Consider the following 16,174-nt stretch of genomic DNA (forward strand, 5'->3'; position numbering starts at 1 on the left):
ATATTATAAACAATTCATTTTTAAATTGGTTTCTTTTCCTTCTACTTTTGGCTATGTCTTCTGATATTAGAAATACTATATACAGAGCAAAATCGGGATATTTTTTAGAAAATGTAGTCTTTTTATATAGATAAATAAAACCTAACCGTATTGAGGTAGTGCAGAGCTTTAGGAATGAACTGATTAAAATATTCACAATTATAAAAAAATAACATTGCAGCTAAATTAATAATTGTCATATTACCAAACATCCATACTTATATAACAAGGAGAAACAAAGAAAACATGTTGAAATAACATAGCATTGCCAAATATGGTAACTGTTGACAGTGTTTTAAAAGAGTATTTGAGAAGTTGGTTCATTTTTGTACTGTTCTTAAATGCTTCAATTTAGATGCTGCAAAAACATCTTTCCTCTTTTTCTGTTGTGTAGATTAAAAATAAATTTAACTTCACATAGCATTTTTTTGTATCTGTTACTTTAAAAATACTTTGAGATCAAGGTACCTGTTTAACAGGTTTTTTACATTCTTTGTAAAGTAACCATGTAACTGTTAAAAATCCTAGTGGTTACATAGTTACACACACTGTAGGCTTTGCAGAGCTTATTCTGCAGAGCCTGCAGCACAGCTGGCTCCCCAGGAGAAGGCCAGCAGCTGGGAGCCAGTGCATGCTGCGAGCTGGCTTTATGGTATAAGCCGGCTTCCAACACGCACTAATTCCAGCTGCTAGCCTTGCTCCTAGGGAGCCGGCTGCCACCCTTCACTGCGGACTGTGATACAGCTCTGAAGCTTTATACTATAAGCCGGCTCTCGGCAGACGCCAGCTCCTGGCGGTTGGCTCTACTCCTGGGAAGCTGGTTGCGCTGCTGGCTCTGCAGTATCTGCTTTATAATGCAGAGCCTGCAGTACGGGGTGGCAGCTGGCTTCCTGGGAGCAGGGCCAGTGCCCCAGCGAATAGTTCAACCATAACAGAAATGGATAAGCTGATGTTTTTTGGTTAACAGTTGTACCAGTTACACTCTTACAGCCCTACTGACTACTGTGTTCCACAAGTTGTTGGATGTGACTTCATTAATTCTGGTTGTTGTTTTTTGTGGTGGCAGGGAAAGATACAAGTATAATGGGAAGCTAGCATTAAGGTCACATTCTATGAGTCCACCTCACCAGTCAGATGAGGACAATGCTGCCATTCAGATGCTTGTAAGATACTTCTACATTTTGTAATTAAATTTGATCTTGTTCTAGTGAATTGTTTTTATGTAGCCCCATAAAATTGTCATTTCTAATTGAAAGAGTCATTCTTGTATACGAGCAGAGAAATGTAGCAAACGGTAGTGGGAAGGACTGACTGAAGCTCACCAAAGTCTGTGTTCTGTAGTCGCCAAAAAATTAAAAAAAAAAGATTTCAAATCTGCATAAGACAAAGTGGGAGTAACCAAAGTGGATGACCCTGATTTACTGCAGAATAAAGCTGGTCAGCTGTATTGTTCCTATTAAACAATTTGGCAAATTAACTGCTGTTGACATCATCTTGTATTTTGCAATAATAGATGAAAGAAAACCGCTGAGACTTTTTTGGCTACATTTGATGATAGTTGACCTTTTGAAGAACTGAATTTTGGCCCAATTGTTTTATCCAGTGTCAGACAACTAACATTATGGTTTAGTGAGAGAGACTAAACAGACTTCATAGAATCTTTTATAGTCCTAAATATTTGATGATATTACATGTCAATTGCAAGTAATTTAACAAGAAGTTATTGCTAGGATATGTATACAGTTGACAATGTGTGCTGTTTCTCTTCCTAAATGTGGTATCTCTAGACTATAGATGGCATCATATTCCTTATGTAACTGACATGTTTTTCAGTTTAATAGAGGCGCTAGATACTTACAAAGTATTTGGTTTATTTGAAGCAGAATAATTGTTTAAAATGAAATACTGTCTTATAAAAGAAAAGGATAGTCTTCCAGATTTAGGAGACCTGGATCCTGTACCAGGCCGTGCCTCAATATGCTTTTGTCTACACCGTGCCTTACAAGAAGGGTGTGAATTTTAGTTAGGCATGTCAAGGGTTAACTGGTTACCCTGAGCATTAACCTTAATGGAATGTTTACTGTGGTAATTGGTTAATTGGTGGCCTGACCCAGCTGGAGTAGCCCACCCAGCTGCTGTGCAGTGTGGTGGGCTTAGCCTGGCTAGAGCAGGCTCTTGCATGAAGTGTGGCAGACCTGGCCCAGCCAGAACAGTCCACCGCCGCAGGATTCTGGTTAACTGGTTAACTTGAATGGGATTTTACATCCCTGATTTTAATCTGCACTGTTTGGTTGCATATTACCTAGCCTTCGGGGACCCTACTGGTGCGTACTAAAAGTTTCTTCATGCATGTTAATGTAGTCCAATTTCTAACAGTACTGTGTTAGTGTATACTAGGGAACTTTTAGTGCATACCAGAACTGTACACGTGCGCCAATTAGTGTGCAACATAATAGTGCAGAGTGAATTTACTCCTATTGTTTCTGTTGTCTATGCAGCTGAGCTTTCAGATACCACTATGATTAATGTTACAGAAAAGCTATAAATAAAATAATTCTTTTGAGGTTTGCCAAACAATTTGGTGATTTGGCTGCGTGGAATGAAGAGCATGTAATTGTTTATGAAGTGCACATGTTCTGCATAATTCATTTCCAGGTAAAGAACTGCCTTAATTCTGTGGTCATTCCTTGAATTAAAAGTTTACTCATCTACATTTTATGATGTCTGAATTAGGGTGTAAGTGACTAGTGGACTATTCGATAAGCTTTTGCTTATTGGATAGTTGACTAGTCACTTCGCCCCTCCCCCCAGCTGCCTATATCAGAGGCAGCAAGTGGGGGGAGCAGAAGCCAGTTCTGGGGGGTGCCAGTTTAAAAGCCGGAACTCCCCAGCACTATCTCCACAGGGAGCAGGGGTGAGAGTTGGGAATCAGCTGATTCTCAGCTCCTGTCCAGTCCCAGACAACATGCCTTTGCTTTTTAAATGTATTAGAGCCTGCTGGATCTTAATACATTTAAAAAGCAGAAGTGCAGCGTGGGGACCTGGCATAAGCCAGGCCAGCTGATTCCCGGCTCATGCCAGGTCCCCCCACTATGCTCCAGGTTTTTTACATTTAAGGCTGGTGCTCAGCAGGGAACCTGGTGTGAGCAGGGAATCAGCTGGCCCGGCTTGCGCTGGGTCCCCTGCTGTGCGCCAGCCTTTTAAATGTATTAAAAGCCTGCCAGCCTGCCGGGGCGGAGAGCTAAGCCTGCCGCAGCTCTCCTGCTTATTGACTAATCTACTAGTCGATGAAAAATCCATCAACAAGTGAATTAGTTGATTAAACTAAATTTAACATCCCTAGTCTGAATGAGAACACATTTTTTGAACAAAGAGAAGCTTGCATGACATCTTAAAAACTTCTGGTTAACAAAACCTAATGAGACAAAATAATTCATGCTTCTGTGCATCACTTTTCTAACTACTGTAATGTACTACAATTAAACTTCTATTCTAGATCTAGAATAGAAAAGTATGAAATAATTTTTTCTGTGCTGTTTTAATGCATTAAATAAAATAGTTACTGTTATACTACAGTAAAGCCTTTGTGAAGGACACTTGTAGCCTAAAGCAACTGTAATCCTCAATTATTCCTCAGTTTTGGGAACTGCTTTTCTGGTCTGAAGCTGATCTGCTGCTCTTTTTGCCTCTGGTACTGTCTGCTCTGCCCAGTATCCGCTAGTCCCTTCTAGACTATAGTTTGCTATCTTCAGCCTCCTCTCTATTTTGTGGCTGGTCAACATGCTTCTTCCAAATCACCATCCACTTCAGCACTGTTCTAGGATACTGCTAGATCAGGGGTGAGCAAGATAACAGCCTGTGGGATGGATCTGGCCTGCCAAGCCATTTCATCTGGCTCACGGCTGCCCTTCCACTTCCCTGCCCCTGAGCTAACGGAGACCTGGGGACAGGAGAATGAGCAAAGTAATTGGCTATTCAAAGTATCTGGCAGCTCCCTCCCTCTGCCAGGGGCACGCGGCACCTAGAGGGAGCCACCAGCTGTTTTGAACTTCAAATGACTTTGCATACTCCCAAAGCCCCGATTTAGCCTGGGAGTGGGGAGTACAAAAAGTCTGTCGCCCTCTGCCAGGGATGTCTGGTGCCTAGATGGAACCGCCAGCTGTTCAAAATGGCTGGCAGTTCCTTCTAGGTGCCGCATGCCCCTGGCAGGGAGAGGGTCGGGTATGAGAAACTTGCACACTCCTTCCGCCCTCAGGCACTGATTGGTCTGGTGGCAGGGGGAGCAGGCAAAATCTCTCCCTGCCAGGTCACCAAGGGTGTGTCTAGACTACATGCCTCCTTCGACGGAGGCATGTAGATTAGCCAGATCGGAAGAGGGAAATGAAGCCGCGATTAAAATAATCGCGGCTTCATTTAAATTTAAATGGCTGCCCCGATCTGCCGATCAGCTGTTTGTCGGCAGATCGGGAGAGTCTGGACGCGATGCCCCGACAAAGAAGCCTTTCTTCATCGACACAGGTAAACCTGGTTTCACGAGGCTTACCTGTGTCGATGAAGAAAGGCTTCTTTGTCGGGGCATCGCGTCCAGACTCTCCCGATCTGCCGACAAACAGCTGATCGGCAGATCGGGGCAGCCATTTAAATTTAAATGAAGCCGCGATTATTTTAATCGCGGCTTCATTTCCCTCTTCCGATCTGGCTAATCTACATGCCTCCGTCGACGGAGGCATGGAGTCTGGACACACCCCTAGATGGAACAGCCCCTTTCCACCCAAGGCCCCACCCCTTCCTGGGAGGGCTGGCCTGTGACCACTGCCAAAATTTATGAAGTTCCCCCCTGCAAAAATTATTACCCACCACTGTGCTAGAAATACCACCTCAGTTCCTTGCAGAAACGAGGATTTTGGTCTGACTGTGTAAATTCACTCCCTGTGAACATCTCTACTAAGGCAGTCTGGGGAAAAAATATGTTCAATGAAAAAATTTGAGGTTCTGTAATTTCGGTTCCACAGTGGAATGAAACTGAGACCTTTTCAAATTTTTTACAAAAAGTGTGTGAGGGAAAATCCCAGCCCCCAGCATAATGAGTATCCCACTAACTGGGGCATTCACCTGGCATGTAGAAGATTCAGGTTCAAGTCACTGCTCTGAATCAGTCAGAGCAGGGACTTGAATCTGCATGTTTCAGGTGTGTCTCCTAACCACCAGGATATTAGCTATTCTGGGACAGGTCTTTCTGTCTCTGATGTTGATTAAAAATTCCATTCTGGACCTGAGAAACCATCCTAATAAAAGTTAGTGAAAATGGACACGATTCAATGGAAAGCTTCAGTTTTGATAGAAGATCATAATTTGACAAAAATATTTTATTGAAAAATTCCTTGTCAGCTTTACTGAACACTCAGGAAACCTTCTTGGGCTGGTGTTTCCACTTCTGTACTGCAGTTATCTTAGTCATTTGGTTACATTTTGAGGATATAGAGTGTTTAACTGGGGTAAAAGGGAAAGAGATGCGGGGGGGGGGGAGGGAAGGCAGGGGAAGAAAAAGAGAGACATGGAGAACAAATTATCTAGCAACAAGAAGGTGGTGGAGGTATCTGAATTGAAGCCAAGTGGTGCAGCAGCCCAGTTTCAGTCTGATTTCTAATGGTGAAAGGGAATTTTCAAGGGGACCAAAATGTTTTTCTTTTCCTCTTTGGATATGGCACTCTCTCTTTTTTTCCTTTGAGGGCAGTAAAGTTTAACTAAAAGTTTTTTTGTTTTTTTTTTAAACTGTATATTGGTCTGCTCTTCTAATACCTCCATTTTTATATTCTAGGAAAATAAACACAAAAAATCAATTTCTTTGGATGACAGTGACCTTGAAGCTCGTCTCAATAGTTGGAATCTTGGGGTAAAAAAAAACAAATGTATTTATTTGTTTGTTGGTTTCAAATGTAAGGTGTTTGGTAATTTAATCTCAGTCTATGAAATAGTTGACAGTAACTTGGCCATTCCTCCTAAAAATGGAAATATGTTGGAAGCAATCAAGACACTTTGAAAGATAAATTATGCAAAGTGTCATTTCAAGAAGAAACTGTTTAAAAGCACCTCTCTATATTACACTTTTTAAAGGGTTGGTGGCGTAGTCTCAGCTCCTCTACCTTGATGTAAATCCAGTGATTTGTGTAAATACCTTGTGGAGCAGTCTGTAATATTGAGGCCTATATTCTTGTGCAGTTGTGGCTTCCTAATGTATTTTTATATCCTGTACTTACTTTTGTTACAATAGTGAATGATGACAGAATTGACTTTAGGCTGACAGATAAATCATCTTTCATCTCATACATGAAATCTGTCAAAGATAATTCCTCATTCTGAAAACTAGATTAGAGGCAGTTCTGACTCCACCAACTTCCACAGTCTCAGAATATGTATTGATTGGATGTTGGCAGTAATGGAAGATATGGCTCCCTCCGCATCATTTCCTCTTTTACCATTAGGAGGACTTGAGTTGGGTTTAAAATCTTTAGATAGGACACTGATGTTTTTAAAAATTTCTAGCCAGTATATTTTCAGTTTGTCATCTCTCCTTAGGACATAGACATATTTTTAAAATAATTTTTAAATGACCTGTATGTTTTTGCAATAAGACTACTATATGAGGCAAATACAGTTAGACAACCAATATATTTCTTATAAATAGGATGAAAGGAAAATCTTGATAAAATCAATATGATATTAACAATATTATGTATTTTTCATACATTTGTGTATGTATTCAGAGTTAGCATGTCAGGTTTCATCTTTTTCTGTTGATCTTGAGGAATTAATTCAAGTTTTTGAGACTCGAACAAGTTGAGATTTCCCTTTGATTTTAGACAGCTACCGTAATGAGATTTTTTTCCTCTCCATTCTTTGAGTTACACTCCTCAGTATCGCATCATCCATCACTATTTGTAATCCATCACTATTTGTGCCTCCTCATTACATCAAACTACTTCCATTATATTTTGTCTAACTCTTCTCCAATCTGATTAGGGTTATAGCTCTAGTCGAGTGGACCTGGAATCATTCAGTTTTCATCCACTTGAATAGGATTGGGTCATTGTTCTGGTAGGCGACACTTCCACAGTTTTTGGTGTAAACCCATGGCTTCACCAGAAGTCAATTGTCCTGAAATTTCCTATATTGTATCTCATTGGTCTACACTAGAATTGGCAGCTTGGCTTAAGGTATGCAATTCAAGCTATGTAGAATACATAGCTGGAGTTGGCTTACTTTAAGGTGGGCTTGGCAGCATCCCCACAGTGGGAGGCCAATGGGAGCAAACATTCCTGTCTGCTTCCCTTACTCCTCACAAAAGGAGGAGTACTGGACGTTGGTGGGGACAACCTCTGAATTCAATTTGGCAAGTCTTAATTGGACTTGCTAAATCAAACTCCAGAAGATCAATCATGGCAGTGGCAATCTTCCTTTTAGTGTAGACAAAGCCTAGAATTTTCTAGAGAGTTTGGAAGAAATTGGGAAAAGAATGTTAGTTACAATGTATGAAGAATTTTTTTGCCATTATGTATTCAAAAAGTTTTCTAATAATTTTATTCCTTTTCAGAATTGCTGAGGGTGGCATTTGCAGTTCTATTTTTTTTTTTTTGAGTTTTGGATTATTTCAGGAACAACAAAAGTATAACAGTTGTTTGGGTTTGTACCTTGTAACATGTAAAATAACAAAAGTTGCTAAAATAAAATGAACCTTCTGCTAACTCCAGACTTTTTTACAGCAGCTGTTAGGGGTAAGCAAAAGGTGTGGGAATAAATGGGTAAAGGATGGCTGAGGCAGTGGAAGATTGTTGGATGTGTGGAAATGGAATGAAGAGCACAGAGGACTACAAATAGAAAAAAGTCATGCAATGGAAACATGGGAAAGAGAGCACTGAACAGCAAGTGACTGGCAGAGGCCCAGGCAATATACTTCCTATTAAGAGATTAATTTCCAATATTACTACATCAGATAAAACTACATCAGATAAAACAAATTATGGCCAAAATGTTCCAAAGTGACTAATGATCTTTGGTGTCTGTTCTTGGCTGCCCAACTTGACACATCTTAAAGAGGCCTGATTTGCATGAAGTACCAAGCATCACTCTCTGAAAATCAGGCCCCTGTGAAGTATCTCCTACTGGGAACTGAAAGATTAAGATGTCTAATTCGTCCAAATGTCTAATTCGATTCGACAATGTTGGCCTGCACAAATATATGTAAGTCTGCTGCACAATACAACCAACACACATCATATCAATAAACAGATCAATTCTTCATAAAAATCATAGAATCAGAGTTGGAAGAGACCTCAGGAGGTCATCAAGTTCAGCCACCTGCCCAAGGCAGGACCAATCCCAACTAAATCAACCCATCCAGGGCTTTGTCAAGCTGAGACTTAAAAACCTCTAGGGATGGAGATTCCACCACTTCCCTAGGTAACCCATTTCAGTACTTCACCACTCTCCTAGAGAAATAGTTTTTCCTAATGTCCAACCTAGACCTCCCCCACTGTAAGTTGAGACCATTGTTCCTTGTTCTGCCATCTATGTTTACGGTGAACAGCCTGTCTTCATCCTCTTTGGAACCTCCCTTCAGGAAGTTGAAGGCTGCTATCAAATCACCCCTCACTCTTCTCTTCTGCAGACTAAACAAACCCAAATAGAATACTAGGACTGGAAGGGACCTCGAGAGGTCGTCGAGTCCAGTCCCCTGCCCTCATGACAGGACCCAGTACTGTCTCGACCATCCCTGATAGATATTTATCCAACCTACTCTTAAATATCTCCAGAGATGGGGATTCCACAACCTCCCTAGGCAATTTATTCCAGTGTTTAACCATCCTGACAGGAAGTTTTTCCTAATGTCCAACCTAAACTTCCCTTCCAGAAGTTTAAGCCCACTGCTTCTTATTCTATCCTCAGAGAACAAGTAGAAAAAATTTTCTCCCTCCTCCTTGTGACACATTTTTAGATATCTGAAAACTGGTATCATGGCCCCTCTCAATCTTGTCTTTTCCAAACTAAACAAGCCCAATTCTTTCAGTCTTCCTTCATAGGTCATGTTCTCTAGACCTTTAATCATTCTTGTGGCTCTTCTCTGGACCTCCAATTTCTCCACATCTTTCTTGAAATGTGGCGCCCAGAACTGGACACAGTACTCCAAGTGAGGCCTAATCAGCTCAGAGTAGAGCGGAAGAATGACTTTTTGAGTTTTGCTCACAACACACCTGTTAATGCATCCTAGAATCATGTTTGCTTTTTTTGCAACAGCGTCACACTGTTGACTCATATTTAGCTTGTGGTCCGCTATAATGCTTAGATCTCTTTCTGCGATACTCCTTCCTAGACAGTTGCTTCCCATTCTGTATGTGAGAAATGGATTGTTCCTTCCTAAGTGGAGCACTTTGCATTTGTCCTTATTAAACTTCATCCTATTTACCTCAGACCATTTCTCCAATTTGTCCAGATCATTTTGAATTATGACCCCATCCTCCAAAGCAGTTGCAACCCCTCCCAGGTTTGGTATCTGCAAACTTGATAAGTGTACTCTCTATGCCGATATCCAGGGTTTGACAAATTATGCAAAACCCTACTTGCCAGACAAAAAAGGAACTCGCTACCCCTACTGCATGACCCCCCACTGCGCAGGCGCGCGCCACTGGAGAACAGGACGACTGGGATGGCATGTTTCCTTGTATGACAGGGCAGGGTCATCCCGTGGCGGCGAGGGTGACCTGCCCCGCACTCCAACGGTGCCGACCCCTGTACTGCACGGGGGAGTGTGGCGTTCTGAAAGCGGCCTGTGCCGCTTGCTCCTGTGCGGCTGCCCAGCCGAGCGGCATGCAGGGGGGCCAAGTCCTGGGACGGGAGCCGGAAGTGGAGGCACCGCGACCATCCAGATTGAGAGAAGGAGGAAAAGGGGCATCCTTCCTTGGCTGCTGGCCAACCTCTAGTCTCCCCTGGGATGAGCTACACTTGGTTGTCCCCAAAGCATCTCAGTTGTCAGATGTCTGCTCTCAGGGTGGGGGGCGGAGGTGGGGGGGGCCTGGGCCCACCCTCTCTCATAGGCTGCAGCCCAGGGCCCTAAGGACAGACTCTGTGTGGACTCTGTCTGACTGGTGGGGTGTTCGCTGTAACTCACCAGTCTGCTGGCACTCCTAAGCAGCCCAGCGTGGGGCTCCTTCCTACCTCCACTCCTCCTTTCACATCCTCTACCCCCGCTCTCTGCTCCACTCCCTGTCTCCCTCCTGCCTTCTCTGACCTCCTCTGTCCTCCTCCTCTCTCCTCTGCTCTCACCCTTCACTCCTCTACCCTTCGCTGTCTTCTAGCTCACTCCTCTGTTCTCCTCTCTCCCTCCGTTACTCTCCTCCATCTCCTCTGCCTCCCTCCTCTCTTCCGCTCTCCTCTACTCCCCTTTTCAATGCGGCGCTCTCTTGTGCCGGCGCCTCTTCCCCCTGACGTCAGGGACGCATGCACGCTCTGGCCCTGCCCGACACCTGCGTGCAGCCCCGCCCCCACTTCCAGATCCCGTCCCAGGACTCTGCCCTCCTGCACACTACTCAGCTGGGCAGCTGCATGGGAGCAAGTGGCGCAGACCACGGTCAGAATGCTGTGCTCCATGTGCAGCACGGAGGTCGGCATTATTGGAGTGCGTGGCGGGTTGCCCTTGCCGCTATGGGGTGACCCCGTCCCGTCACAGCTCGCCAGTTGGTAATACGTACTCCTTGCGGGCGAGCATATTTGTTGAGCCCTGCCAATATCTAAATCGTTGATGAAGATATTGAACAGAACCGGTCCCAAAGCTGACCCCTGTGGAACCCCACTTGTTCTATCTTTCCAGTAGGATTGTGAACTGTGAACTATTACTCCTCTGAGACTGATTATCCAGCTAGTTATGCAGCCACTTTATAGTAGCCCCATCTAAGTTGTATTTGTCTAGTTTATTGATAAGGATATCATGCGAGACCGTATCAAATGCCTTATTAAAGTTTAGGTATACCACGTCCATCACTTCTCCCTTATCCACAAGACTCGTTATCATATCAAAGAAAGCTATCAGATTGGTTTGACATGATTTGTTCTTTACAAATTGATGTTGGCTGTTCCCTATCACCTTGCCACTTTCCAAGTGTTTACAGATGATTTCCTTTATTACTTGTTCCATTATCTTTCCTGGCACAGAAGTTAAACCGACTGGCCTATAGTTTCATGGGTTGTCCTTATTTCCCTTTTTATATATGGTCACTATATTTGCCCATTTCCAGTCTTCTGGAATCTCTCCCGTCTTCCATGATTTTTTTAAAGATGATAGCTGAAGGCTTAGATACCTCCTGTCAGCTCCTTGAATATTCTAGGATGCATTTCATCAGGCCCTTGTGACTTGCAGACATGTAACTTTTCCAAGTGATTTTTAATTGCTCAGTCTTTCCTCACAGATCATGTGTTCCAGCCCCCTAATTATTTTGGTCGCCATCCGCTGGACCCTCTCCAATAGGTCCACATCCTTTCTATAGTGGAGGGCCCAGAACTGGACACAGTACTCCAGATGTTTATACACCTCACCAGAGCCAAATAAAGGTGAATAATTACTTCTCTAGATCTGCTGGCAATGCTCCTCCTAATGCAACCTAATATGCCATTGGCCCTCTTGGCTACAAGGGCATACATTTGACTCATATCCAGCTTCTCATCCACTGTAATCTCCAGGTCCTTTTCTGCAGAACTGTTAGTTAGCCATTCAATCCTCAGCCTGTAACAATGCTTGGGATTCTTCCATCTGAAGTGCAGGACTCTACACTTGTCCTTGTTGAACCTCGTCAGATTTCTTTTGGCACAATCCTCTAATCGGTCTAGGTCACTCTGGATTCTATCCCTGCCCTCCAGCATATCTACCTCTCTCCCTAGCTTAGTGTCATCTGCCAACTTGCTGAGGGTGCATCCCCTCATCCAGGTCATTAATAAAGATGTTGAAGAAAACCTGTCCTAGAACAGATCCTTGGGTACTCCGCTAGAAACCGACCGCCAGCCTGACATTGAGCTGTTGATCACTACCCGTTGGGCCCGACAGTCTAGCCAGCTTTCTGTCCATCTTACAGTCCATTTATCCAATCCATACTCCCTTAGCTTGCTGGCAAGAATATTGTGGGAGACCATATCAAAAGCTTTTCTAAAGTCAACGTATATCACATCCACTGACCTTCCCCCATCTACAGAGCCAGTTAACTCATTACAGAAGCTAATCAGATTGGTCAGGCACGACTTGCCCTTTGTGAATCCATGTTGATTATTCCTGATCGCTTCCCTTCTTCCAAGTGCTTCAAAATGGATTCCTTGAGGATCCCCTCCATGTTTTTTTCCGGGGAATGTGGTATGGGTGACTGGTCTGTAGTTCCTTGAATTGTCCTTCCCTTTTTTAAAGATGGGCACTACATTTGCCTGTTTCCAATCATCTGGGATCTCTTCCAATCTCCATGAGTTTTCAAAGATAATGGCCAAAAAGTCTGTAATGACATTTGCCAGCTCCCTCAGTACCCTCGGATGCATTAAATCTGGACACATGGATTTCTGTATGTCTAGTTTTTCTAAAGAGTTCTTAACTTGTTTTTTCCCCACCAAGGGCTGTCTACCTCCTTTCCCTACTGCATTGTCTAGTGCATTAGTTTGGGAGTTGACCTCGTTCATGAAGACAGAGGCAAAGAAAGCATTGAGTACTTCAGCTTTTCCCACGTCATCTGTCATTAGGTTACCTCCCTCATCCAGAAAGGGCTCCACACCTTCTCTGATCATCTTCTTATTGCTAACATGCCTGTAGAAACCTTTCTTGTTACATTTGGTGCCCGAATTGGCCTGATAAGTCATCTTCGGACACACTGTATCCAATCTCAAAGCACTTAGTGGTGTTGAGGTCTTCATCGACCACGATGGACGAACAACATGCTGCCAGTTCTCTTCCTTGTCCTGTACTGCCCTCACTGGCTGTTCAGCCTGCTGTGCCTGCAGAATTAAACGCTGCCTTCTATCGAGGAAGGAGCATAGGGTTTATACTTGGGCCTCAAGTCTTCTAATTTTTTCTTCCAAAATGGCGACCACCTTGCACTTAGTGCAGATGAAATCCTTTTTTTCTTCTAGGAGAAAGACAAACATGGCACATGCTGTGCAGGTAACAGCAGACCTATCACCATCCATATCTGCCTTCCTTCTGAGAGATTCCTCAGATGTTATTAAATGTCTCCTTGAAGGGTAGGAGAGAGAAAAGAAAAAAAAAATCCTTCAAGGAAAAGAGCACCAAACACTGCAGAGGTCTCCCAGGGAGAATTCCCAGGCAAACTCCCATGTTGGCGGTTGCCCTGTTCGTTGCTGTCTGCATTCACTCTGGTTGCCCCTTCTTTAAAAAAAGAAAAGAAAAGAGAGAAAAGGCTGAGGCTAGGCCCGGCTCAAAGCCTTGCCTCTGATGCAGTCAACCCCTGAAGGCCCCCCCAGATCTCAGGAAGTTTTGATAATAGTTTAATGAAAAGATTTTGAAGAATGGCAAAAGTGTGTCATGCCCCCTTCCCAACTCCCTCTCAAAGCTCCCTGTTATCAGCCCCTGGTTGCAAGCTTCCTCGTTGCTGATTCTCTGCTATATAAAGCCCTGTACTGTCTGATAGCCCCTCCCCTGATTAAGGCTCTACCAATGAGCAGAGGCTTCTGGATTTCACCTTGATTAGAAGCTCATAGCTTCCACCTGCCAGCCACAGCACACACTGCTGGGGGTGGAGGGGGAGGGGGAGTGTGTGTGTGGGGAAACCCCAAGCCCCAGACAGACAAACACAAGTTCAGCACACAGCAAGAAACCTGCGTAAAAACACACACACACACACACACACACACACACACACACACACACACACACACACACACACACACACACACACACACACACACACACACACACACACACACACACACACACACACACACACACGACAGCCACTTCCCTCAAGGGTCCTGTATTGGCTCCTTCTCCACCTGGAGAACTCCCTCTCAAAACTCCCTGTTATCAGCCCCTGTTTCTCTATTCATAGCATGTTATTGTGGTTGGAGTACATTTATAGATTACTGAACATTAATGTGTTCTCAGAGTATTCTCTCTCTACATTTAAAAAGGTTTTTCCTGTGGGACGATAGTGACGTAATCACATCACTCTGCGTCTCACAACCCCTCCCCCCTCAGCTACCCCATCTCCTCCCTTCCTCCCTGCTGCTAACCCATCAGAGATCGGCACCCTCTGGCTTCTGAGCAGCAGCAGCACTAAAGGTAAGCTGCTGCTGCTGGCTTGGGAAGGAGGGAAAATTGCGGGGCTCTGGCAGTGGGGGAGAGGCCTGCTGCAGGGAAGGGGCCTGGATTGGGGGACACCCCAGCCCCTGAGCTGGGCTGGACTGGAACTGACTGAACCTCCAACAACCGCCAGATGGCAGCTGCCGGAGTTTTAAATTGCACTGCTTTGGCCTGGGCCTGGGCCTGTACCTTCCCTTCCTCCCTCCCAGTTGTTTGGAGGAAGGTTGATGGGCCCCAGGGAGAATGCGGGGCCTGGGCCTTGCTCTCCCTCTGTCCTGGCAACTGGATGGGAAGAGCATGGGGCCTGGGCCCTGACAGAGGGCACCGGTGGAGAGAGTGTAGGGCTTGGCATTTCCAGGGTGGGAGGGGGTAGAGCCAGAATGAAAATCAGGGCTAGCCCCTCCTGAAGAGCTGGGGGAAATGCTGGCCCTGACCCCACCCTCACCCCTTGGCGTGGGAGGGAAGGAAGCTGGGTCCAGTCCCCCCCCAGCATGGGGAGGGAGGCAGAGAGCCCCCAGGGACTTGGCCCAGAAGCTAGCCAGGGAGGCAAGCAGGATGGTCTCGGGGCCTGGCCCTCCCCGGTGGTAGGGAGATTAGCCAGGGTGGCCTCAGATCCTCAGCGGTGGAAGTGGGGGGAAGAAGTGCTGGGGTTTTGGGCTGGGACTGGCATGGGCTGCGGCCCAGTCATGGGGATTGGGGTTAGGCCGTGGTGGGAGGTGGGGAGGGAGAACGGGCCCTGGTTGGCAGGGGAGAGGGGCGGAGGTAGAGTGAAGGGGTCAGGAGGGTTGGCAAGCACAGTAAGCAGGAGGCACCCTTTGAAAATCTTTCCAGCATTGTTAAGAAATACTGTACTATAGTTTACCTCACAGATTTTCCATTACGAAAAAGGAAATATATACATGACGTGGTGAAAGTATTAAAGGATTATACTGCATTGAGGCACTGAATGTTGATTTAATCTTTTTTCCTTGATATAAATCTATAACTTTATGGTGGGGATAGAAAGCATGGAGGGGGGAATGCTAGTTGGATTCAGCTGAAACACACTTGCAACCTGAACACTGTTAAAAAAATTTATTTGTGTTAAGATAATTTTCTTGTTTATCTTCCATTTGGTCAAATGTATGGTCCAAATTTGGTCCATATTTATTTTTTTATGCTGTATCCAACATGGATGGACATAACAGTATTTAAAAATTTTGGCTAGTCCCACCCATTATTGTGCATTCAAGGGATATAATTCTCTTTGGTAAAAATGCAAGTGATAATAGAGAACTTACAGTTTTTTGTCTCTTATTCACAGTATTTTCTCTCATGCTTTGGGGCCTGTTGACATTCTAAATGCAAATTGCACACTTTCTTTTCTTCTTCCCAAAAGAGGAAAAACTTGACCTCCATCCAGTTCACTAGCTGCCTGCCTATTTGTTGCAAATCTAAAGGAGGGATCAGGGAAAGGAGGATACTAGAGATCCTTTGGACTTTAGAGCATTTCAACGTTTTATACAGTGAGAAACATCAGTTTCTATCATTTTAAGACTTCTATGAAAAACACAGATTTAAAAGATTCTAAATTACACATGGTGAAATTGCCTGAATATTAAACTTTCTAACAGCCTTTTCAGTACTAGTTGATCACATACAAAAAATTCCTTGTATGGCACAATTACAAGTTCTTAAGTCATTTGCAGATTGAGACATGCATTGTATGAATATCTAAATATATTAGAAAAACATACACTTTTAAGAATTAGAATAGTTGGAGAATTTCAGTCTCTAGATGTTTAGCAAGTTATAATC

At 44.2% G+C, this 16,174-nt stretch overlaps 1 protein-coding gene across 7 annotated transcripts in view; it reads left to right on the forward strand.

Moving 5' to 3' along the window:
- CEP112 (centrosomal protein 112) overlaps positions 1–16,174 on the forward strand; it is a 355,922-nt gene that overhangs the window by 28,989 nt on the left and 310,759 nt on the right. For 6 of the 7 annotated variants that reach the window (XM_075903951.1, XM_075903955.1, XM_075903952.1 and 3 more), the window contains exons 5-6: positions 1,106–1,202; positions 5,858–5,932. In XM_075903951.1, the coding sequence (XP_075760066.1) occupies positions 1,106–1,202; positions 5,858–5,932 (172 nt within the window). The remainder of the gene's footprint in view (positions 1–1,105; positions 1,203–5,857; positions 5,933–16,174) is intronic. The other variant, XM_075903953.1, reaches the window with a different exon arrangement.

This window comes from Pelodiscus sinensis, chromosome 20 (assembly GCF_049634645.1).
Source record: "Pelodiscus sinensis isolate JC-2024 chromosome 20, ASM4963464v1, whole genome shotgun sequence".
Taxonomy (NCBI): Eukaryota; Metazoa; Chordata; order Testudines; family Trionychidae; genus Pelodiscus; species Pelodiscus sinensis.